A 25,854-nucleotide genomic window follows, 5' to 3' on the forward strand; every position below is an offset into this window, starting at 1 on the left:
GTGCATGCAAGTATATAATATACGAAGGACAGGTTTGACAAGGACGCTATTAATATTTATAATCTTCGCGATCAGTCGCCTGCATTACTGAGGCTGCCAATGTTAACAGCGGTTCTTGGGAGCTGTAGATTGAAATCGCCCTTTATCGGTACAAGTTCGTCAATTTGCGCTCAACTCCAACTTGAAGACAATGTGCCGGAGTGGTTTGGAAATCAAACCCGGGGGCTGTGGGAACACATCCCGCTGGCGAATATAATCAATTGTATCTGAAATGGCGTGAGACAAACAATAACTATTTTCAGAAAACGCGCTGTATCCTTCCGGGTCTTGCTAATTGGTTTAAGCTTCTTTGCTGTCTACATGTTTGCACACCAAAGCACGTTGGTTACAAATCTATGCTAATTAGCTTGACTGACAGCTCGTGCACGCGCACCCCCAGGTAAATTGACGCCCCAGTCCACGACTGGGTCTTGCGATGCGCTAATTTTCTATAATGGAAAAAGCAGCTTTGGAAAATGAATAGCTTCCCTGGATACTGGAGTTGACTGTCTGAATAAGCACACTTCAGCTAAATACCTGCATGTAGACATACAGCTGTGTACAGAAACAAAAGACCAGTTTAGTTTAATGTAACCAGGAATCTCTAAACAGGTCACGTCACAAGCTGGAGAGCCGCACCGCCTGCGGGATTCCGTGACGGTTCTGTTGGCACAGAGGCTTGTCCCGAGGTGCTCACACCTACACACACCCACGCCCAGACAGCGTGTTTAGGATAGTGGGATCGGCTTTGGGAGACGAGGAAGGCAATAGACTCTCGACTTGTAAAATCGAGCTGCACAACTTCACATCACTAACCACCAGTATACTATGTGCCCCCTTACCCCAGCGACCACCGGGATTGGTGAGTCGAACTCTCTCCATCCCTTACCTAAAAAACAAACTAAAGTTCAATCTCAGCTCACCTACCTAGTCTGACGCTGTTCTGCAATGCTATCTTCCTGCTGGTCTCTGCGAAGATCTCTTCCTCGGACACAGTTCTTTTCGGCTTTTTCCTGACACACTGCATTCTGAATGGTCCCTGGAGAGTGATGAGCTCCTGGACATTGAGTGCTCCTTTTGTTATTGTTGTTGTTTTGTTCTTTTTTTTCCTCCTCAAGTGAGGAGCGATCGATTAACTGTTGTGACGCGGCTTCGCTGGGCGTGTTGGCTGCTCTGGGCTCCTTCTGATCTCCCACGTCAGCGCCAGCCCTTCGTTTTAAGTCTGCCCGTTGCTGTCAGTCCCGGTCTAAGACGAATTTGGGGGATGAGTATGTGCGGAATATCTAAAACTGCCTTCACAACTTGCTGTCTTGTAAAAGTGACGGGAGTGCAAAGGTCTAGAGCGGCACAAAACACGTCAGGGAGTGTTATGCAAGAACACTCCCATGTCAAAGAAAGACAAACAGAAAAGTAACTCCCGGGAAAGAGGAATGTATGAAGGACTGTACAATTACCCACATCTGCGAAATACCCGACGTTAACAAAATCTTCAGCCGCAAAGAAGCGGCATTTTGGCAGAATGAAACTGCAAGGAGCGAAATGAGGAAAGTACCTATAGCGGGGATTTAAGGCGAAAAGCACGAGAACATGGTGTTAGTTACGGTGCTTGTGGTTGTGTTACATAGCGGCCAGTCGAAAGTCGTTTCACGAATACGGCTGATTTCAGATTGGCTAAATAAAAAGATGAAGCAGTGAATAAAGCATTCGGGATAATTGTATTCTAATTTATACAAACGAGGAGTCTTATGGCTCGGTGCCTAAACGAGATTAAAGCATGCTGGGATTGATTATGTAAACGACTCGATAAAAGTTAACCAATGCGTAACAGGGTCAACTATGTATTGTGTAAATCAAAAGCGGGTGTTTAAGATTGTGACGTGCGATTATCGAAACATTCTCGAGTAACTGTATGCAAAAATCATATAAATGACTGTCAGGATCTTAATCTCGAGTAACTATGCAAAAATCATATAAATGACTGTCGGGATCTTAAAAGATGTAATATCGGGGCACAGTTTGGGAAAGTCGATGTCTACAGAATATGCAAGTCTCGGGAGATTAAATTTATTGATTTGGACGCGGTGATGGCTTGAGAGTTTTAGGTTCCAACGCGAGAAAATCGCGAAACGTAGCAGCTTCGGAGCAAAGGGATGTTGGGCATAAATAATTTAAAAGTTACGAAATTTACCCAAATTAAAAATGTCATATACTGCTGTTTTGGAAAATTAGTTTCATTAATTTATAATTTCACTGCTCACTGTCTAGTACACAAGTGAAAAAAAGCTCGGGAAGAAACAACAAATTAACTGTCGATGTGTCCGCATAGTACCATATACTACCGTATTAACCGTATTACTGGTTCGGGTTTCATTTTACATTGGTCATACTTACTAGTCCAGCGCACAGATGACGTTCACGTTTGAATATAGTAAGAAAAACTGTGGCGTAATGGCCTTTGGAGTTGAAACCCTGAGGTTGTGGGTTAAAATTGCGCTACTGAAACTGTGTGACCACGACAATGTCCCTTCACCTGCCTGTGCCCATGGGCATCTTGGTGGGGGGGATGTAATAAAATGTGTGTTTTCTACAGGAAAGGCCCCGCAGTGACTGATTATGTGTAGGGCCCGGAGTTCAGTGCTACACCCCTGCTGTGCCCCGGTTGCGAAAAATAAAAGAATAGCAAATAATTGGTTCAGATGGTCTCAAATGGTGTCAAGTCAGCTAAAGGCGTCAGCTAAATATTATATTAAGTAATACATTACATTTCAGGGGGTGCTGCTGCTCCAAAACAAGGAGACGTAAGGTGCTCAGTGCATGGAGTTTGCATGCTTGTGTCAGTTTCCTTCCAAATATGTGCAGATTGGCGATGCTTAACTTACGCGTGTGTGTGTGTGTGTTCACCCAGTGATGGGCTGTGCAGGGTCTTGTTCCAGTCATAAGCCCAGTGTTGGCCAGTTAGGCTCCAGCTTCACTACTTTGGATAAGCAAGATAAGAAGATGGATGGATTGATACATTTTCAGTAGTGTCAACAGTTAGTAATCCCAAAGGATTTGTTTTAAGTTTACAGTCACAGAATATTAATGTATTAAAATAGTAACATCAACTGCATTTAAATGACAGCAAAATTCTCCATTAGTATGCTTGGTAATACAAATCGGTGCTGTACAGTCTAAGAGATCCTGGTTCTTTAATGGCACTTTATAGTTCATTACTGGGTTATGTGGATTTTTAATGAACCATTGCTTGACTAAGCACCTTTTCATTCTGGGAAGGATTCGTGGCATATCAGCTTGGTTCTTTGTGCTTTGAAAAACTTCTTAATACGTTGAAAAAAGCCCAAAATCTTTCAATGCACAGTAGGCTGCAGGACACCAACTGATTAAGAAAACGCTAGACTTGGCCTGTGTTACTGGACATATTCAGAAAAGCGCTTTTAAAATCATCACCCATTGGTATTTCATTAAAATCATCACCCATTGGTATTTCATCAATCTGTTACCATCTTTTCAGGGTTATATTGACTGTATGGAGCATGTTACAGATCGAAACAACAACCTCCATGTGGATGGGTCTTTGGGGAACTAAAAATGGTTCTCCTATGGCATCGCTCTGAAGAACCACGCTGGCAGCAGCACCTTTAATTTTTAAGAGTGTAGTCCTGACAGTGCGGCTTATTGGCCAAGTGTATGGGGCTTGGTGTCAGCTACCAAAATGAAATCCAACGATGGACAGTGCAACTGAAGACATCCCTGTGTGGGAAATGTCATGTTAAGTGTGTACTAGAACATTAAAAAAATCAGACAAATGGAAAATGGACACCTTTTATTAAAGGCCTTCATCGTCACGTGTCAAAACAAGCAACAAGCCAGTGTGGGTGAACACGTAAAACTCAAATCAAAGCGATAAAAAGTCCCACTTATGTGTGACGCAATGTCTTTTTAATTTCATATTGTGGTCAAACATTGCTTCACAGAACTACGTAGGGGGTTTTAAAAGTCCTTTATCATGCAAAGTTCAGAAATGTTCTTTCTATCACAGTTTTTGAGTTATGTTTTTTTAGGCTGTACCTTTATTATATTATATATCAAGGTGTATTTTGAGGTTAAACTCGGGATTTAAATATTTTTATTGCTGTTTGCCTGCATGTTATAAATTTCCACATTAATTTCAGACTCTTGAAGAACTTTGTCAAGGCAATAGATCAAAATGGACTCCGACTTAAGTAAATAAGGAAGGAAGAAATTACCTAGGATTAATGATGCCACGATCAAAGGAGGATTTTATGTAGGAACTCAAATTAGGGAATTGATTCAAGATGAGAATTTTGATGACCATTTGAACCTGCTGAAACAGCTGCACAGCAGTCTTTTAAGAGTATTTCAAGTCTAGGGTCAAGTCAAGTGGTCGTATTTCAGCAAACAGTGGCACAAAATAACATTCCCCCAAGATCACGGTGCAACAAATACACAGAACAAGAGCAAAGTAGGTAAAGAACTATACTATACACTCTAAAACAAAATCTTGGTTCTTTAAAGGCGTTTTATAGTTCTGTACTGGGCTGTGTGGTGTCTTGTAGCTCCACCATCTGACAAAGCACCATTTCATTCTGAGAAGGGTTCTTTGCATATGAAGTTGGTTCTTGGTGCTTTGAAAGACTTCCTAATAAGATGGGGGAAAAAAACCTGAAATCTTGAATGTATGTTAGGCTAGCAGGCCACTAACAGATTAGGAAAGCCTGAACTTCATCCATCCATCCATTATGCAACCCACTACATCCTAACTACAGGGTCACGGGGGTCTGCTGGAGCCAATCCCAGCCAACACAGGGTGCAAGGCAGAAAAAAACACCCGGCGGCCTGAACTTAACCCGTGTTATCGTATGCAGCAGGAGTGCATTGAAAATCATAACCCACAGGTACTTCACAACTCTGTTACCGTCTATTCATGCTTATTTACCATATGGAGCCTGTGTAATCAGAATGTAAGTTCAATGTCACTGTGCTGTACAAAAATTATTTCCTAAATCCACTCACATGTACAGGCCAGGCCAAAGTTGGCACACAGGGGCTCTCAGCGTTTAGAATTGCTGGGCCAAGCACTGGACAAGATGGACAAAGACAGCTGGAGGAATGTATAGTCCGCCTAAAGACAGATGTATACTATTTTGTCCTCCATTAAAAGTCAGCACAAAATCTTCTTTCCTTGTTTGGAAATGGACCATTTGCTGACGTGGGGGCCTGCACATGGTGGAACCAGTATAAAAAGACTTGGACATCAGCCAAACACTTTGAAGCTGACGGACGGACGGGTGATATCGTCATCCATTCTGAAAAGCCTTCCAGCGCAGCGATGAAAAATGGCAGACTGTATGCACCGAGTTCCCACCTGGGTAACTGTCTTGTTAAGGCTTCCTTAGTCTGTATTGCCGTGTAAATCATCATTAAAGAAAGCAAAGTTATTTTCTCTTATGTGATTTCTTACCGCCATATCACTATGGGAGGGGATATCGCCTTTTAATATTATATTCTCTATATAGTTTTCGGTTACTTAAAACGCCGCAATTACAAAAGAACTTATTCTAACTAGGGAGCTATCGCCCCCTAAAGGTACAGTCTGTTACAGATCTAAATAAATAAAGCTTCTTTCTGGAACCTTCATGTGGATGGGTCTTTGTTCTTCCACCTTTATTTCTAAGAGTGTGGGCTGCCCTATGATGGACTGGCTCCCGGTACCATGAACTACATCGATGGATGGGGTGAACTGCCAACTCCCACCAGCACTGAGCGAGAAGAAGCAACAAACCTTAAAGGGCACCGAGTGCCTCACAGAGCAAACCTCCAGCACTTGTTATACTAAACAAGTTTTTGAAGCCAACTACGGTCAGAAAATGGGTGCTGTGGAACGAGCCCCGGACACAGACAGGCAGACATGTTTAAAGTCACCACCACACGTTTATTAACTCTAATATTTACAAGTTCAGTGCGCCACAAACCCCACTCTTCCCCAAAGTCCAGGCCAAACCACACTGCCTCTTCTTCGGACCACCTCCTTCTCTCTCTTCACCGACCTCGTCCGTCTTCCACCCGACTCCAGCCCCGAATGAAGGGAGGCGGCCCCTTTTATTTGTACCCGGATGTGCTCCAGGGTGTGTTCGGGCAATCGCCCACGAACACGCCCCAGTGTGGCAGAAGTGCCAGCTGCGTACCCGGAAGCACTCCGGGTGTCCCCACTTGTCTTCCCTCCAGCACTTCCTGGTGTGGCGGAAGTGCTGGGGTCCAGGGTTCTCCAGGCATGGGAGTGCCCCCTGGTGGTGACTCTATACCTGTGGCCCCCAAAGGAACCAGGTAGGGCGGTCGCCCCATCGTGGTCTGGAGGATGCCTGAGCCCTCCTCCTGGGCGTGCCACAGTGCATATGAAGAAAGTGGGCAGATTTCTCACTGGGGTGTGCCTGTGACCACCGTCCCACCATTCAAACATCAGTTTAAACAGAATAGTTAAAAGCCAGCAGAGCTCCAGATCTCTGTAAATACCGGAAATCTTCACCCAACTCTTCACAAGTGATCTAAAACTTTACTGAGCACAGAGGACTACAGAAAGGACTGACAAAATGATATTACTTTTGGAATTATTTAATTTGAACATCTTGATAAAAATAGAGCAATTGTTCATCCCTAATAAATTATTTCATTTGCTCCACTAAACATCACAGACCACCCTACTTCACACTACCTTACGTTGAGCCCCAACATGTCTAACTGGTATTTAAACGTGTATTGGAGCTCCACCTAGTGGTTTCAGCATAAAGAATCATGTCATCTGGTCATGGCCATGAAACCACAAAGCATGAAAACAATGCAATTACACACTAAGCGGTTGTCATTTTAAAAAATAGAAGTTGGCACTAGAAAACAGCCGCGCTACCACTATATAAAGCCAAATTGCTGTGATTGCACAGCAAGATTATAGAATATTTGCTTCCATATTTTAAAATGTTGTACATTATTTTTTCTTTGATAACATTTCAAATGTAAAACTTGAAGAATATTACATTGTGGGTGATTCAAAGTGCTATGTACACTCAATACACTGAGGTTCACCTAATCTTCTTTGATACTAGACATCATTAGTTAGAACAGTTAAAAGTTTTAAAGAATATTTATTCCTAATTTTTTGGCACATTGAATTAAGTAAGAGGCTGTGGAGAGAGTCTTCAGCTTTACATTTCTAGGAGTCCCCATTACAGAGGACTTCTCCTGGGCTGACAATACTTCAGTGGTAGTAGGCAAAGCACAACAACAACAACATTTACTTCTATAGCACATTTTCATACAAACATTGTAGCTCAAAGTGCTTTACATGATGAAGAAAGAGAAAAAGACAAAATAAATAAGAATTAAAATAAGCAAACACTAATTAACATAGAATAAAAGTAAGGTCCGATGGCCAGGGAGGACAGAAAAAACTAAAGACGGCTGGAGAAAAAATAAAATCTGCAGGGGTTCCAAGGCCACAAGACCACCCAGCCCCCTCTAGGCATTCTACCTAACATAAATGACCTCAATCAGTCCTCGTGGTATTCAGTGTTCTCATGGAAGAACTTGAGGACAGTCATGTGGACTTCTGGCCTTTAATCCATCAATGTAGGGACATCATGGTGCTTTGATCAGGTGGTGGTGGTGCAGGTAACGCCTCAATTTTCTGAGAAGGCTAAGGAGGGCTAACCTCCCCCAGAAGCTGTTGGTCAACTTTTACAGATGCACCATAGAGAGCATTTTGATTAACTGCATGACAGCTTGGTACAACAGCTGCACCAAGGCCACCTAACAAGCCTTGACGCGGGTTGTAAAAACAGCACAGGACATTAGTGGCATTGAACTGCCGTCACTTGAACGTCTACACAAGACTTGCTAGGTGAGAAGAGCTAAAGACACATCAAGGACATCACTCATCCTGGATAGAACTTGTTTAAGCTTCTTCCATCAGACAGGTGCTTTAGATCAATCAATACACATACAGATAAACTAAAAATAGCTTCTTCACAACTGCTATAAACTTCTTGAACTCTGATATCTCCTCAGTCTGAGATCATTTTTGATTGAAAACGTACAATAAGTTATGTAGGTAATGTGTAATATACTGTTTACTAACGTGCAATAATAATGTATGCTGCTGTACATCTCTCTCTATTATAATACAAACATCCTGTGTACCTCTCTCTATTATAATAAAAAAATCCTGGGACAAAACGTGACTTTTTCAGAGAGATATTTTCATGTCCCGTGAGACGAGACTTTGTGCCAAGAGATTTAACCATGCCCAGGGCCAGAAATAAAAGACAAAGAGTAGATGACAAAGTAGAACATCGTGAAGAATTCAAAAACGTTGGTGCGATACACATGCAGAGCAGGTTAGTGATAATGCAAGTACTGAAATTCAAAAGTCTCAAAAAATGATAATAAAGATCACATTAGCGCAAACAAATGGAAATTATTACTTGGTGAAATAACAGAACAGCGAAAAGAGATTGAATATATTGTTCGGATTTAAACTTCAAAAGTCAGAGCCTTGTAGATCGTCTAATTCGTGTTGCCATCAGGGAAAAGTAGTGTTTCTCCCCAATGAAGAGGTGTATCTGCGAGAAATAAAAGATTTGTTGTTTGGTGAAAGTGAAATCTACATACGTGAGCGGCAGAGATGGAAAGTGGCCGGGGTGGTTGGTGAGCGAAGCGAGCAGGGGGCAAAGTCCCCTAGTTTACACAATAATAATCCATCCCGGTTACTTGAACATTTAACATTGTATATGGCATCTTGCTAATAGGATGGCATGGTGGCGCAGTGGGTAGCGCTGCTGCCTCGCAGTTAGGAGACCCGGGTTCGCTTCCCAGGTCCTCCCTGCGTGGAGTTTGCATGCTCTCCCCGTGTCTGCGTGGGTTTCCTTTGGGTGCTCCAGTTTCCTCCCACAGTCCAAAAACATGCAGGTGAGGTGCATTGGTGATCGTCAATTGTCCCTAGTGTGTGCTTGGTGTGGTGTGTTTGTCTGCCCTGCGGTGGGCTGGCACCCTGCCCGGGGTTTGTTTCCTGCCTTGTGCCCTGTTTTGGCTGGGATTGGCTCCTGTGACCCTGTAGTTAGGATATAGCGGGTTGGATGATGGATAATGGATGGATGGATCTTGCTAATATTTTGAACATATTTTGTATGATCACTCTGTTTTTAGTTATTATTGTATTGTTATCTAAACTAATTTGCTTTTTAGATTTTAAACACACCTTTGTCACAAAAGTAATATCATTTTGTTATACAATGACTGTAAAGTGCTTGAAGTGGTTTGTGATAGTGTTCTTAGTGAAAGCTACAGTATCAGATGAAGGAGAAATATCTGAAAGTAACAATCCGAGCACTTTTAGGGCATATATCTCAAGAGAGGTTTGATTTCCTGCTACTAAATCCCCCATTACTACCACTACTACTTTAATGATTCAAAGTGTAGTGGCACATCTGGCATTCGAACCAGCCAAAGGCGGGCACATGCGCCTCCTCTTTTCAGATCACAACTTTGACTTCTTGTAGCAGCATGTGTGAAGTTCAAAGCCTTGATGCTTACTTACAGAGCAGTCAATGGGTCTGTAGTATAAACTATATCTGGAGACACTTGTGAGGTCCTATGCTTCTCCCCACCTGACAGTACTACTACTACTACTATTACTTCTTTAATGGTTGTAAATCCTTTTTCCAACTTCCAGGATCCTCGCCTCTTACTTTAAAGGAGCTGTCTTACTGCATTTACCTGTACACACAAAACTGATTAAGCCAGAAAAATGGTTTCTTAAATTCCCCCGTTTCCATGCGCTTGTATAGTGATGGAGTTCTACTTTAGCAAACACTCCAGTGTCATAAAAATGTGCTAAAAAAAGAAAAGATTAAACATCATCAACTGCCAGTATGAATCTGAAAACAAGCATGGAGTCTGTATCTCCTGAGATTGCATTGCTGAGCTTAGCCTTGTATGTTCAGCGCATCAACACAAATTTAGCAAATTCTGAAATATTCCAACAGATTATTTTAACCAGGAGGAATAATGCGATTACTCAAGCATTTGCCTCAAGATATTTTACATTAGAGTCCGATTCTACCATTTTCTACCCGTGGCTGCTGGATGTTAGGTGTGAAGCAAATACATGCAGACTTAAGTGCAAGAGACATTTGCCGAGTACAAAATCCTTAACTACAATCTGGTTAAGGGTTAACATGGCCACATAACTGGGTTACTCACAAAGTAATATACGTGTGTTAATCTGGTTTCTCAGAGACCAATATCCCGGTTTCTTTAACTGGAATAAGAGTCCTTGTTTCTGTGAATAACAAGGGTTAATTAAAGTACATGAAAATGCACACTGATTTAGGAAGTTAAAGGGTCCTGCTAAGTGTGAATGTTGTCACCCCTCAGTCATTGACAAATCCCATTAATCCTGGACTACTTAGCATGAGCAATTGACTCTTCAGTTTCAATCCCACAGACACTGAACATTAGCAGGTCTTTAGAAAAGTGAGAACTATCAATCCCATTGAAGTCCATGTTCACACCCAATAATGCCCTGAAATCTTTTGGTGACAAAAAACTGTAAAGACAGTTGCTTCAGAATTACTCATAAGCTTCATTGGGTGTCACAGCGGGGCAGATGTTACTAAAATAGCCTCACAGATCAAGAAGATGGGCTTTAATGCCCAGCTTGGTTTTCATTAAAGAAATGTGGATTATTCCAATTATTCTAGTATTTACACTAAATAAAGTACTGTGGGGCACAGTGCAGTGCCACAGTGTTTACCACTGCCGTCCCACAACTCCTGAGACTTGGACTTGAATCCTGCACTGAGTTCTTATGGGTGAGGAGCTTTGTAATACTAGAAGAACCCAGAGTACAATCACCGCAGATCAAGAGTTGATCGTTACTCGCCAACCCCCTTGCAGGCCCTATGCGCTAGTCATTTCCGACTAATCGTGCTGTATTTTTGGATAAACACGAATATCAACTCTGTCTTTGATATCTCCGTCTTTTGAAACTATTATCACTGACAATTTGTTGCATGTTGGTTTATTATACATGTGAGCGTGATCTTTCAGATTCATACAGAAATCCATGAAAACTTCTTTGTCCGTGTTTTTCAGATAAATTTCATGTAAAGTGCGATACTTTTTGACATATGGACTTGTATCTATTATTGGCTGTAGAATTTCTAATATGTCTGATCGTTTGACTCTTTTGATTCTATGTTGCATTGCTTCTCCATGATCACAAATATAAACCTGACCGAATTGTAGTTTCTTTGAAATTAAACTTGTAGTAGCTCTGTCATTTCACCAATGTCCAATGTCTCTTTTCGCTGTTCTGTTATTTCACCGAGTAATAATTTCTGTAGTGCAATCTTTACTATCAGTTTTTTGAGACTTTCGAATTTTAGTCCTTTCATAATCTTTAACCTGTTCTGCATGTGTATTGCACCAACGTTTTTGAAGCTCTTTACAACGTTCTACTTTGTCTTGTATTCTTTTGTCTTTTCTTCTACTGTTTATCTTTTATTTCTGCACCTGCTTGGACCGGTTAGGTTTTCAATTCATCTCTTGGCACAAAGTCTCCTCTTCCGGGACGTGAAATTATCTCTCTGAAAATGGTCTTGGCTCGTCCCAAGTTTTTTTGATATCATAGAGAGATATCTTGTGGTCTTTGACCGGCCAATACCCCCAGGCCGCCAGATGGAGCCCTCCCTGCAGTATGGAGGTGCCCCGAAGACCAGCAGGGAGTCATGGACTATGTAGTTTTTATACACGACCCTGCTGGATACCACAGGGGCCGCAATAGGGAGCTGCAGGGAGGACCGAAAACTCATTTGTGCCCTATAACCCGGAAGTACGTCAAAGGAAGAGCGACGTGCTTCCAGGGTGAGAAGAAGGACTCGTACCTGACCCAGAAGTGAGAGAATCACGTGGACTGGGGATTGGGAACACTTCTGGGTCAGGGAGGATAAAAGGACTGTGGGAGCTCCCAGACGGCGAGCTGAGCTGGGTGGAAGGGTGGCAATGCGTCTGGGAGTCGGAGGATTGTATGTGTAGTGATTATTGTTTGGTTTATGAATATAGTGGAGGAGAGGGTGCTTTGTGCACTGTGGCAATTAAATAAAGTCATCATTTGGACTTTTATCTGGTGTCTGGAGTCTTGGACAGGGGTTCAAGGGAGCGATATGGCCCTAATCTGTCACAATCTCCATCCGCATTAAAATGAACAAAGAACGCTTAAGACATTAACTTCCAGCCTACACTGGTTATGTGTGCATCAGCCAAAAAAAAAAAAAATCAATTAAAACGCTGCCAGCCATGGAATTTATTACAAAATTGTAGTGACCAGTACATTATTTGCCTTTTACGTGTGTATACAGCGTTTAAACTGTACAATATAGAATTTAGATACATAAAGGCCAGCAATTCAACTGTACAAAATGGAATTTAGATACATAAAGGCCAGTAACAGAACAAATTCCTGAAAAGCAGTTCTTTTATGTCCACTATATTGGGTTAGGGTTTTCTTCTGTGAAGGGTGACCAATCAGGAAATGACACATTGTAATCACCAAGATCCAATCAGAGAAGGGCTTTGTATTAAGCACAAACAAATCAGAGCACAATTACAGTCTACATTTTCAAAAACTGTTTTTGCCCATCCACAACAGAACAGCATGATGGCATTTTCAGAAATAGACGGTGTCTGGACAGTATTTTCAAAAGTCTCCATTTTCAAGGGTTAGCTCCAAGGTTTTTAAATGAAAACATAGTATTGCGGACATATCCTCAGTATGGATGCATGCACGTGGGAGCCCTGTGATTACAGACATTCTGTCCATGACTGGATCCTGCATGGTGACCAAAGCTTTGTTGCTGCACTCTACAATGAAGAGCCATATTTTTTGTGGTTTTTCTTTTTGTTTCTAATATTTTTTTTAATTTTAGATTAGAATTGATCTGACTTCTGGCTTGTCACTCATAGTAGCCACAAGAATTCGGATAAATGGATTTTAAATTCTCATTACTCAAACGCTTCCACTCAGAGGACACGGGACGCGAACCCATGATCTCCATACTGCGAGGTAGTAGAGGAGATAATAAAAACAAAACTGAGTGCCATTATGAACAATGCTGCACATCCTCTGCCTGACACACTAACATTGAGGACTTATAACCAATCAAGTTATTTGGAAGTGTGTCAAGAAATGCTATGGGGGATCCTTTATACCAACAGCAATATGTCTGCATAGCGCCTCACTGGGGTTGTGACAGCCAAGTCAGAAAATGTCTCTTTTTAGTCATTCTGGGGAGTGTTCAGACCATAGTGGGTGTGTATATTTACTTATTTATCTACCTTTTTATTTGTTTATGTGTAAATGTACTTATTTATCTACCTATTTATGTGTTCATTTCTTTAAAGACCTTCTGTAAAAAGCCACATTTCACCCTGGGGACAAATACAGTTCTCCATATCTATCTCTACACATACATAACTGGACAAATCACTTAAGAGGACGATCAATGGACCAGGTTAAGGTTAGGGAGTAAACCTGCAATGGTAGCTCATTCAGGAATAGCTCCTTTTTCATGGACCACCTCTGTGAATTGCACTTTCCAAACTGTGTTTTCCAGCACAGATCTCTGAAGCTTCCAACTAGAGAAGGCCTGTGGACCCAATTCAGTGAGAGCCAATAAAGACGCAGCAGAGAGAGGTTTTGCTCCTACAGACAATCCCATCTGCATAAGGCTGGGAGGCATTTTCCACAAAGTATCCCAAGATTCATGGCAATATCTTAAAGCCTTGTTTTTCAATCTTTTTTGGCCAGCACAGGCTTTTCTATTTCAGGGAAGTGATTCAAGTTATCCTCCTGGCCTTATCTGAAGGAAATGCTGGATGACCAGGACAAGCCCCTGAAAGCCCAAGTGGCCATTCTCTTTGTACAAGTGAGATGGAGAACGGCCAGCACGAAATCCTTATGGGAATGAATCAGATCAGTGACTTGGGTGTGGGGGGGCAGTGTCATGAGTCACCTAATTACAGTGTGGCGTTAAGTAACTGTTTCAAGTTTGGCACAAAGAACTCCATGTTTTGTTGCTGGAGTACCCAGGGAGGAGCTGGATCATCAGTAAAGCCCAGGGCAGACGGGATCTGTGGAGACTGAAATTTAAAGGTTTCTCTCAACTGTTGCCAGCTGACCAGTTCTCAATTTATTTATACTTGTACACATAATTACTATTCTTTACTTGCATTTGTATAAACAGTACATGTACAGATCTGCACATTACTAGATACACATTATATACTGCCATGTTCATTACTGGGAATTGGGGTGTTTTTGTGTGTTTGTTTTAGAAATAGGTTTTTAAATTTAAACAATAGCAATATATAATTCAAACAAGCAACAAAAAAAAAAAGAATTAAATGTACATTAATACATTCTGAAGGCAATCCATGAAACAATACTCAACCTCCACCCAAGTCCGAGAGCTACAGTGGCCATATGTAACCTCCCTTAGAGGTTTTCACATTTTATTTTTATACAACATTGAATCACAATGTATTTAGTTTGGCTTTTTTTGACACTGAACAACCAAAAAAGACTTTTTTAATGTCAAAGGAAAATACAGACCTAAGTAAAGCAGTCTCCATTAATTATAAATATTGTAATGACCCAGCAGTCAGCGTTAGAGTTTACTTTTTGTGTTAATTAAGCAAGGCAATCGATTTCTTTTGCACTATAAATGTTATATGTGTTTATGTTTCAGTTAGTTGGGTGAGCTTGGGTCATTTGCAGCCCAGGTATATAAAAGTGTTACAGTTACCATTATGGAGAAAGATGTGTTGATGAATGACTTTGGCTATGGCCTTGCATGTATTAAGCTTTGTTTTTTTGACTATCTGCTCTATTAAAGAGGTAATAAAGGACAGAGCTGTGTCTTGCTAGATATTCCATCTATGCAATTAGTTATGGAGACACTCGGGGTCGTGCGGTGTATGGGACATGAGTGTTCGCCTACTTAATGAGCTAGGTACAGCTGCGTGTATGGCGCTGGCATTCTGCTAGCCGATAGCTTGGGGGAAGTGCGCAGCAAAGTTCAGCTCCGAGAACTTCAATACTCAACTACCAGTTGTTACAATATTGTCTATTTTCCAAATCTACTTTCTCCTGAGCAGGACCATAGGAGCCTGTCTCAGAAAGCAAAGGGTGCAAAGCAGGAGCAATCGCTCGACAGGAGATCAGTCAATTGCATTATATACACACACACACAACAGAGGCCAATTTTAGCATCACCAGTCATCCGAAACCTGCATGTTGGAGAACCTGGAGGAAACCCATGCAAACCCTTTGCAGGGAGACCCCCAGGATGTGAACCCGGTCTTCATACTGCCACTGTGCCACCTTAATTAAAAATAGAAAATAATTGATCACACGAGTATTCATCCCCTTCAACTCAGTCTTTTCTAGATGCCTCTTAGTAGTTATGACAGCCTTGAGTCTGTGTGGACAGGTTTCTAGCAGCTTTGCACATCTGGACAAGCCTTTTTGAAGTCTAGCCACTAATTTTCCACTAGATTGAGATCTGGACTTTGACTTCTCCACTCCAGGACATTAATGTTGTTGATTTTAAACCATTCTTCTGTAGCTTTGGCTTTATCCTTGGGCTCATTGTCTCGGTGGAAGACACATTTTCTTCCAAGGCTCTAGTTTATTGAAGAATATATCAGGTTTTCCTCCAGAGTTCCCCATGTTTTGCAGCATTCATTTTACCCTCACAAGACTTCCAGAGCCTGCTGTAGAGAAGCATCAGTAAAGTCCAATGCTACTTGAACCATGATTTACGGTGAGGACGGTATGCTTCTGATAATGTGAAGTGTGTGGCTTACACCAAACATAGTGTTTAGTCTGATGGTCAAAGAGCTCAATTTAGGTCTCATCAGACCACAGAGCCCTTCCAGCTGACGTCCGAGTCTTTCACGTGCCTTTTTTAACAGTGGCTTTTTTTTTTTGCCTTTCATCTCATAAAGCTGCTGGTGAAGCACCCTGTCATCAGTTCTTGTCTGCACAGTCTCTCTAATCTCCTTACCTGTTACGTGTAACTCCTTCAGAGTTTTCCGAGGTTTCTCTGTGGCCTCCCTCACTCATTTTCTTCATACACAACCACCCAATTGTTGTGGATGGCCAGAGCTTGGCAGATTTCCAGTTCTGCGATACTCTTTTTATATCTTAATGATCGATTTAACTGAACTCTAAGGCACATTCAGCGTCTAGGCTAGGCCACCATACTGAAACACAAGCTGGACCTTTCATGTTCAGGTGCATTTATATGACTGACAATTAAAACCCCAGTCAGGTGACCTCCACTGAACTAATTCTGTGACTTCTGAACTCAGCTGGTGGCACCAATGATGACTTAGGTTAGTTCTGCAGATTACTTATTACTGATTAATTATACAAAATTATTGTCTGTCTGTTATACCTTCATTGTTATCGCTCTTTAATATTGTTCTTTATCAGTATGCTGCTGCTGGAGTATGTGCATTTCCCCTTGGGATTAATAAAGTATCTTATCTATCTATCTATCTATCAACTTGTGCAATCAATCATGTGTCTGCGGTGGGCTGGCGCCCTGCCCAGGGTTTGTTTCCTGCCTTGTGCCCTGTGTTGGCTGGGATTGGCTCCAGCAGACCCCCATGACCCTGTAGTTAGGATATAGCGGGTTGGATAATGGATGGATGGATCACTCATGTGTGTAATCAATTTATGACGCTTTACAGAGATCTGTTTTCAGTCTTTTTCTGTTGATCAGTATTGAAAAAACCAAATTAATTCCACTGCAATTCAATATTGTACAACAATGAAGAGTGAAACCCTCCGGGGGGTGTGTATGTTTTAAAGGCACTATACACGAGAAGGGAGAGTCCAACCTTTAAGAATGAAGGAGCAACTAAAACTAATAGAAAGTAAGGCTTACTGACAATTAGTGTCACGTGTGCTTTGCAAACGCTAGAGTCTGTTGAAAGTTGTTGGTTTGTTCTGTGGTGTGAGATTTAAATAAAAAAAATACATTTTGCTCTTAAAAATGGGTTTTGGTTGCCGCTAAGGAACCGTGTGGGAATTTTTAAAGCTTTTTTTCTCTTTAGATGGGTTTTTTTTGCTTTTTTATCGCCCGCACAAGAGCAAAAGTAGCCGGGTGTTTGGAAGTGCGCTTGGAAAAGTTACTTGTACTTGTACCTGTTCTTCTTATCTATATTTGAATTAGCATCGAGGCGGCAGGGTAGAAAGCAGCAGTAACTGATATCGGCATTTGTAAATAAATAACCGCGCCGTCGTAACAGCGATTCCTTAGTTTAAAGGAAAAGAAAAAAGGGCCGCGGCTGACTTCAACACAGTAAAAGGTGGAAGCTCAGTAGTGCGCAGGTAAGCGGCCTGCATTAATACGCCGATCAGACACAGGGTGCAGTAGGAGCAAATAAGGTAGTAAAGTTTTATTTGTTTATTTTAGATTAAACAGTCCTTAGCGGTCCAGAGGTAGAACAGTTAAGTGGGCGACAGCGTATTGGTTCATTAATACGGGGGAATACAAACAGTGCGAGTGAAGAGCTTATAAGTAAGAGAGCGCAAAGTTAGGAGAAGAGACAGAGAAAAGTAAAGTTAACCTCATAGAAAGGCAAAAGCAGGCAGCTGAGAGGGAGAACAGTACAGGAGCTTAAGGGGAAAAGGTGTAAAATATCTGTAGCAGATCTTAGTGTTACCATTTAAGTTAAGGAGCAGCTGAAAGAAGAAGAAATTTAATTTTAAGAAAAAAAAAGTTAAGGCAGCTTAGTAATCCCAAGTCAAATTTTAATAATGAGGCCAGTGCAATGCAAGTCCTGTTGGATGTTGGACTTTTTAGATGATGGTTTGGAAGAGCCAGTTGTCTATGAGGGCTACATCTGCAAGAGATGCCAGCTGATCCAGCACCTCGAGCTCAGGGTCGCTGAACTGGAGGAGGAGTTGGCTGACCTGCGTTGTAATAGAGAATTGGCGGACTTGGCCCAGGTGTCCTTTAGAGATAGTGTGCACCCCTAAGGTGGCGGGAGGAGATTCCAGACCAGACAGGTAGGAATAGGTGGGTCACGGTCACAAGGCGTAAGGTAAAGGGTGCACACTGTCCGGGGGCATCAACCCCAGAATTAGAAGTGTCTGTTATCATGTCCTTGCGGAGCTGGACGGTGACTCTGATAATTCTGAGGTGGTAGGCAGGGTTGAGGAGCCCCAACGGGCCACCTCAAAACCAGTTCCCAAAAAGAGAGAGGTAGTGATAGTTGGGGACTCAATCATTAGGGGGATTGAAGCGCAGGTGTGCTCCAGAGAGAGAGTCTCGCACGGTGTGTTGCCTTCCGGGAGCACAGGTGGGAGACCTCCCTGGAAGGGTGGATAGGCTCTTGGCCAGAGCGGGGGTGGATCCAGTTGTCATTGTCCACGTTGGAACAAATGACATACATAAGGGTAGTCTGTCAGTTCTGCGATCCAAATTCAAAGAGTTAGGTACCAAGCTGAGGAGCAGAACTGACAAGGTAGTCTTCTCCGAAGTTCTGCCTGTGCCATGCACCAGTCCAGGTAAGATTGAGGAGATTAGAAGGCTTAACGCGTGGCTCAAATCTTGGTGCAGGGTAGAAGGGTATAGGTTTATGGGGCATTGGGACTCCTTTTGGAACAGATGGGACCTTTTCTGCCATGATGGGTTACATCTGAACCGGAGGGGCACCAATGTATTGGGGAGGCGTATGTGTAGGCTAGTCGAGGATTGTTTAAACTAGGGAATGGGGGGGCAGGGAGTTTAGGACAGGCCAGATTTAGATCTATACATGGAAGAACAAACAATGGTGTAGAAATAAAAATGCATAGTAATGTAAATTCTAAGCAAACACGTAAATGTAGAAGGATTAACACATTAAAATAGCTTGCCTTAATGCTAGAAGTATCAAAAATAAGGTAAGTGAGTTGGAGTTGTATGTAGCAGAGCATAATTATGATATTATAGCAATAACGGAAACCTGGCTAAATAACAAAGATGGGGATGAGTGTAACATAGAGGGATACACATTTTTTAGGAAGGATAGACAGACCCTGCCAAACAGGGTTTAAATGTAAGTCATCTTCAGTTGGACGATGAGCCCCATCTTAGTGAGGACATGTGGCTTCGCCTGGAAAATATTAGGGAAAGAGGCCTTATTTTAGGAATGTGTTATAGACCACCCAATTCAGACAGTAATTTCAACACACATCTTTTAGTAATATCAAAAAGGCAAGTTTACAGGGGGATATTATAGTCATGGGGGACTTAAATTATCCAAATACTAACTGGGATAACCTTGCAGATGGAGGAGCACAATCATTAGCACTGGTGAGGCCTCATCTGGAGTCCTGTGTGCAGTTTTGGTCTCCAGGCTACAAAAAGGACATAGCAGCACGAGAAAAGGTCCAGAGAACAGCGACTAGGCTGATTCCAGGTCTACAGGGGTTGAATTATGAGGAAAGATTAAAAAAGCTGAGCCTTTACAGATTAAGCAAAAGAAGATTAAGAGGTGACCTGACTGAGGTGTTTAAAATTATGAAGGGAATTAGTACAGTGGATCGAGACTTGTATTTTAAAATGAGTTCATCAAGAACACGGGGACACAGTTGGAAACTTGTTAAGGGTAAAGTTTTTCTTTGCTCAAAGAATGATAGACACTTGGAATAAGCTACCAAGTAGTGTGGTAGACAGTAAGACGTTAGGGACTTTCAAAACTCGACTTGATGTTTTCTTGGAGGAAACAAGTGGATAGGACTGGCGAGCTTTGTTGGGCTGAATGGCCTGTTCTCATCTAGAGTGTTCTAATGTTCTAATATTAAAGAATTATTGACAAATGTTGAAAAAATCTCAAAAAAGGAATTGGATTTTTTTGCAATTTGAGAACATACAGAGTTATCGCATAACCACAAAGTTATTATGTACAATAACATTCTTAAAGTGGTAGAAGATGTCACAACAGATTTTCACATTGGCTTTGCGTTCTTATGCTAAATTTGGCAATGTGTATAGCACTCTTTATGAGTTTTTTGATGTAAGTGTGCTATCCAACCATGCATCAATTTATTAATTATGTTTATTCCATCTTTAGATTCCCAAGGGAGCAAATCATGAACCAATCCTAGATCAGCAGCCAGTCCATCGCTAGGCACACTTACTTATAGAGGATCAATTTCAAAGCATTAGTTAGTTATTTGGAAGTTTTAGCATAACATGACATGGCGTTCTCAACCCCCCATAATGCAATAAGGGACCAGCAGCATCGGGCTGAAGGCAGAAATGAAAGGCCGTATCTCCTACACTTTAGAACAGGTAATCTGAAAACAAGCATGGATTCCTTTATCTCCCAAGGCTGTGCTGCTGAGTTTAGCACTGTATGTTCAACTCTTTAGCATAAATTTAGCAATTTTTTGAAATATTGAGGCAAATTATTTTAACCAGGAGGAGGAATAATGCGATCATATGGAAACTTATCTTTGTGGCTGCTTCCACCATTTTCTACTGGTGGCTGCTGGATGCATGTATAAAGTAAAGACGTGCAGGCCAACCAAGTACAATCAATGTGCTCAGACTATGAAAGAAATTAACTAACTTCATGAAGGGTTTACAATGCCAAATAAAATAACCTGGTTAACTCATGGGGAAACCTACATGTTTTAACTTGGCTTCTCATAGACCAATATCCTGGTTTCTCTGATCACAATAAGGGGATACATGATATTTTTGAAACCAGGATTCTGTGAATAACCGGGTTATTAAAGGACACTGGCTTAATAAATTAACAAGGCGTCCTAGTAAGTGTGAACGAGTGAACGTTATCACCCCTAAGTCAGTTACGGATGCTATTAGCCCTGAACTGCTAAGTGAGAACGACTAACTCTGACAGACCTTGGATATTAGCAGGTCTTTGGAAAAAGTGACAAGTAGTGATTACAGTTAAGTTCATGAATGGTTACACCCAATGATGCATTGACATCTTCAGCTCAGGCCATCCACCTGAAGCTAAGCATGTTTGAGCCCAGCCAGTACTTGGATGGGATGCCATCTAGGAAATGCTTGGGTCCCTGTCGGACAAGATGTTGGTGAGGCCAGCAGGGGACGCTTATCCTGATGGTCAATGTGTGGATCCAAATGCCCCAGTGCAGTGATGGGGATGCTGTACTATAAAAATGGAGGAGACATAAAACTGAGGTCTTGGTCTCTGTGTTCAAATAAGATTCCTGGACAGCTTTTGAAAAAGAGTAGGGTGTTTCTAGATGTTTTGCTAAACTGACAACCATGCCCTGGTTGTTCTGACCCCCTAATCATCCCCTGTCCCTTACAGGCGAACTCTCTCTCTCACCCTACATAACATGTGGTGAATGTACTGGCACAAAAATGGCTGCCATTGCATCATTGAGGTGAAGCTACACACTGGGGTTGGTTGAAGTGGTTCCTCAGTTACCTACCTAAAGTGCTTTGACTAGTTTAGAAACCTGCTATATAAAAGTAACTAATTCCAGTGCTGGACACAGTTAAACATGACTACACTTACTCATACAGAAAACACTTCAAAGACAACAAAAACTTTTTTGGCAGTTTGCTGCACGTTATTTTCCTTTTATCCCTTTTCTAATCCCACTTAATCCAATTCATATTCACAAGCATAGGAACGAATCCTGGTAGACTGATTCCTGGTCCAGGGTTGGTTACGTCTAGAGGTTGAGTCTATCACTGGGCCCACTTGATTAATCTAATGTATCTGTCCTTCGGATAGTGGATGAACACCGGAGTATACATCTCATATAGACGGCCACACATAAGACCAGGTGTAGGGTTTGAACCCAGGATGCTGGATCTGCAAAGCAGCATTGTGCCACCGTGCTGCCCAGATACATACTGACATTCTTAATATTTTTATGAAGACCCCATCCCCAACCTCACCAGCACAGATAACACTCATTGATCACGATTGTCTTTGGAGAAAATGAACTAATCGAGTCAGAGTTAACATCTTCCCTCGGCCTGTCTTGCTTGAGGCCTTCAGCCAAGACAATTGTGTGAAACACACGTCTGACAAGCAGTGAGGTGTGACATCTAATGACCTGGCCTTCCAAGTCTGTGAGACCTCGACTTTTAATTCACTCAGTCTCTAAATGAGGTAACACAAAACTGTACATTTAAAGGCACTATATAAACACAGGGTGCAGGAAGTTCAGCCTCCATCAAAGTAAACTAAGATGGCCGCAGGCACTTTTGTAAATGACTTTCTTTGTGGAAGTGGGTAAGTGACTTGGACAAATGAAAGCTCGAGTGTAATTTCAAAGCTCGCACTTTCACAAGCTGATCAGTACAGATGAGAAGACTGTGAGCACATGTTCTCTTGCAAGGTTAGGACCTTTACTGTGAGCTGTCAGAGCTCCTAACCAGACGACATCCGCTCAACGTGTGGTAAACACTTTTTTTTGTTTTCTTTTATTTAACAAAGGAAGGTTCCCGCTGCACATCACAGCACACAACGGTATGCATGTAAAAAACTCAGGAGGCAGACAACCATCAGCCAGCCTGAATGTAAAGTACATCACAAGAAGAGTAGGAAGCAAACACGCCATCTGACCACAGCCTGAAAAGAAAGATGGATTAAATAATAACATGATAATACAATTCAGGGGAAATGCAGTACCAAGAACTGCAAAATAGGGGACATAAATAGGGGTCTTATAAAAGGCCTATTATGCACATCACACCCAGATTCAATATGTCCCCCTGAGGGCCTCTTCTAGGACCCCAGATCAATGCCTCTTGACTTGGCATCCAGTAAATGTACATGTGTGTACCAGCCTCGGATTTGTTGTATTTCAGCTACCAGCACAGACCTCCAGACACAAACTGCTTTTGTAATGTCTGTTCCATTCCCCCACCTTAAGCAATTTGAACCTGGCCCAGTGTGCCCGAGGTGGGAGTGCCATTTATGTCCTGTAACAGACTGGTGCCCTCTCGGACTGACTGCTTCCTGCCTTGCACCCAGTGCTGCAGCGGTAGGCTCCACACACCTGAAGCTGAATTGGATTAAGTGGGCTCGAGGACTGGAATTGGGAAGGCAGTATGTTCTAGGGCAGAGGTCTGCAAAGTCTGCTGTGGATGGCCGCAGTGGCTGACAGTTTTGTTCTTCATATAAATGAGAAGTCAGTTATTGCTTTTGGAGCACTTACTGCTCAGGCAACGTTCTTATGCTTCAATTTTATTTGTCTGGTGCCCCTGTCCAGGATTTTTCCCACCTTGTAACATAAATCGGCTGCAACTAGTGCAGAATGCAGCCTCTTAGAATCCTAACTAAAATTCAAGCACATCACACCAGTCTTGATGTCACTACACTGGTTACCTGTGTCATTCAGAATTGACTTTAAAATACTGCTTATGGTTTACAAAGTTAAATAATCTCGCTCCATCTTATATATCGGAGTGTCAGACTTCATATATACCCAAATTGTAACCTTAGATCTTCAAATGAGTGTCTGCTTAGAATTCCACGAGCAAAACTTAAAAGAAGTGGTGAGGCGGGCAGCCTTCTGCTGTTATGCACCTAAAATCTGGAATAGCCTGCCAATAGGAATTCGCCAGGCTGATATGGTGGAGCACTTTAAAAAACTGCTGAATACTCATTACTTTAACATGGCTTTCTCATAACTTCATTTTAGTTTAATTCTGATGCTCTGTATATTAATTATCATTACTATTCATGGTGGCTCCAAAATCCGTACTAACCCCTACTCTCTCTTCTGTTCTTTTTCCGGTTTTCTGTGGTGGCGATCTGCCATCAAGTCCTTCTGTGAGAACCCTGAATACAATGAGGACTGATTGAGGTCATTGATGTTACGTAGAATGTCTAGAGGGGGCTGGGTGGTCTCATGGCCTCTGAACCCCTGCAGATTTTATTTTTTCTCTCCAGCCGTCTGGAGTTTTTTTTTGTTTTTTCTATCCTCCCTGGCCATCGGACCTTACTTTTTATTTTGTGTTGATTAATGTTCTGATTTTAATTCTTTCTTTGTCTTTTTTCTCTTTCTTCATCATGTAAAGCACTTTGAGCTGTATTATTTGTATGAAAATGTGCGACAGAAATAAATGTTGTTGTTGTGCCCTATGCCAGCTGGGATAGGCTCCAGCACCCCCCCGCGACCATGATCTGATCAGTCTGAATTAGCATGGGCTGTCTGGCTTAATAAAATATGTAGACGGAAACTGACAAAGTGAAGGGCTAAGAATTACTTATCTGCTACTGGTTTCAAATCATTTGAATGATATCCTTTGAAAGAAAACCAAAACTATGATATAAGAATGACCCAACATTACAGAATTGTAACATTAATAAGCCATAAAATGAAATGAGGTCTGTTAGTGACAAGGATTGGTCTTGGGGCTAAAAAGATGGAATTGAACTCCCAAGGCTGCCATTGATAATACAGTGTGACCCCACGTAACTGACTTCACCTGCCTCACTCTAACTGTGAAATATAATTATTATCTCTATATATAATCTTCATTTGGATCTTGATCTTTGTCTGCGAATGAATTAGAAGAAGAAGCACTAGATGGCAGTAGAGAGACAGCTAAAACATAGGCATTGCATTAAGAATCTCCTCCAGGCTTATACTACTGATGACTGTAGTACTCCAGTCACACCTCAAAACACAGACATTCAAACTAAACAAATTGTTGTGCTTTAAATTAACTAAAGAGATCTTCATTTAGATCTTGATCTTTGTTTGTATGCGAATTCCACGCATGCGTAGACCACTTACCAGTTTAGTACGTTGTCGTTACTCACGGATGTCAACAATGTGCCAGAATAACGAAAGGGGTGGTGGACAGTGTTACGCTGGTTAGCTCCTGAGGCCTGGTTAGAGAATGAGATTGCCGAAGATAAAAGGTACGTGCCTACGTAACATATGAATGAACGAAAGACAGTGTGTAAAATGAATGACAACGTAACAGCACGTTCTGGAAATTATTATTGTTACGTTGTAGCCGGCGAGTGCTGCGCGTCTCACAGTTGTACCGTGGCTTGCTCACATGTCAGTGAAGTGATCCCTATTTATGCTTTAAAGAGCCTGGATACCTATGTGTCCCCCTTTTATAACCATTGCTCCGTGAATATTGCCTTACTCTTTGGATTGCCACAAAGCAACCGGCGAGATTGGAGAAAGGTTGAGAAGACATCGTGAGAGGAAACGACAGTGTCATGAAAACGAGACGGACTGTGAACGGACAGAAGCAGAAATGCTCCTACACTACCACATAATTACTATTCGGACAGTGATTCAGAGTAGGCCGTTCCTATCGAATCAATGTCCAAAGGTTTTGTTTTTGTAATTTTGTTTCCCTTATAAAAAATCATAATGCTGTGCGACGAAGGGCCCAGTTCACGACTGACAGCCGCGTTTAAACAGGGAGCCCTTCACAGACAACTTTAACACGCCCAACGTTGGTTTATAATACACTAAGCCATGTGCGCCCAGCTACGTTGCACATGTTCACAGTCCGACTCGTTTTCATGACAATATCGTTTCCTCTCACGATGTCTTCTCAACCTTTCTCCAATCTCGCAGGTTGCTTTGAGGCAATCCAAAGAGTAAGGCAATATACACGGAGCAATGGTTATAAAAGGGGGACACATAGGTATCCAGGCTCTTTAAAGCATGAATAGGGATCACTTCACTGACATGTG

General features: G+C 42.0%; 1 protein-coding gene across 2 annotated transcripts in view; it reads right to left on the minus strand.

Annotated features, from left to right (window-relative positions):
* Positions 1-25,854, minus strand: part of plcd1a (phospholipase C, delta 1a) — a 156,455-nt gene that overhangs the window by 125,081 nt on the left and 5,520 nt on the right. Inside the window, exon 1 of one of the 2 annotated variants that reach the window (XM_039753703.1) lies at positions 967-1,394. The exons of the other annotated variant lie outside the window; for it this stretch is intronic. Coding sequence (XP_039609637.1) covers positions 967-1,066 — 100 coding nt within the window. The 5' untranslated portion in view covers positions 1,067-1,394. Of the gene's footprint in view, positions 1-966; positions 1,395-25,854 lie in introns of those variants that run through there. 2 annotated transcript variants of the gene reach the window in all.

Source organism: Polypterus senegalus, chromosome 5 (assembly GCF_016835505.1).
Source record: "Polypterus senegalus isolate Bchr_013 chromosome 5, ASM1683550v1, whole genome shotgun sequence".
Classification (NCBI taxonomy): Eukaryota; Metazoa; Chordata; class Cladistia; order Polypteriformes; family Polypteridae; genus Polypterus; species Polypterus senegalus.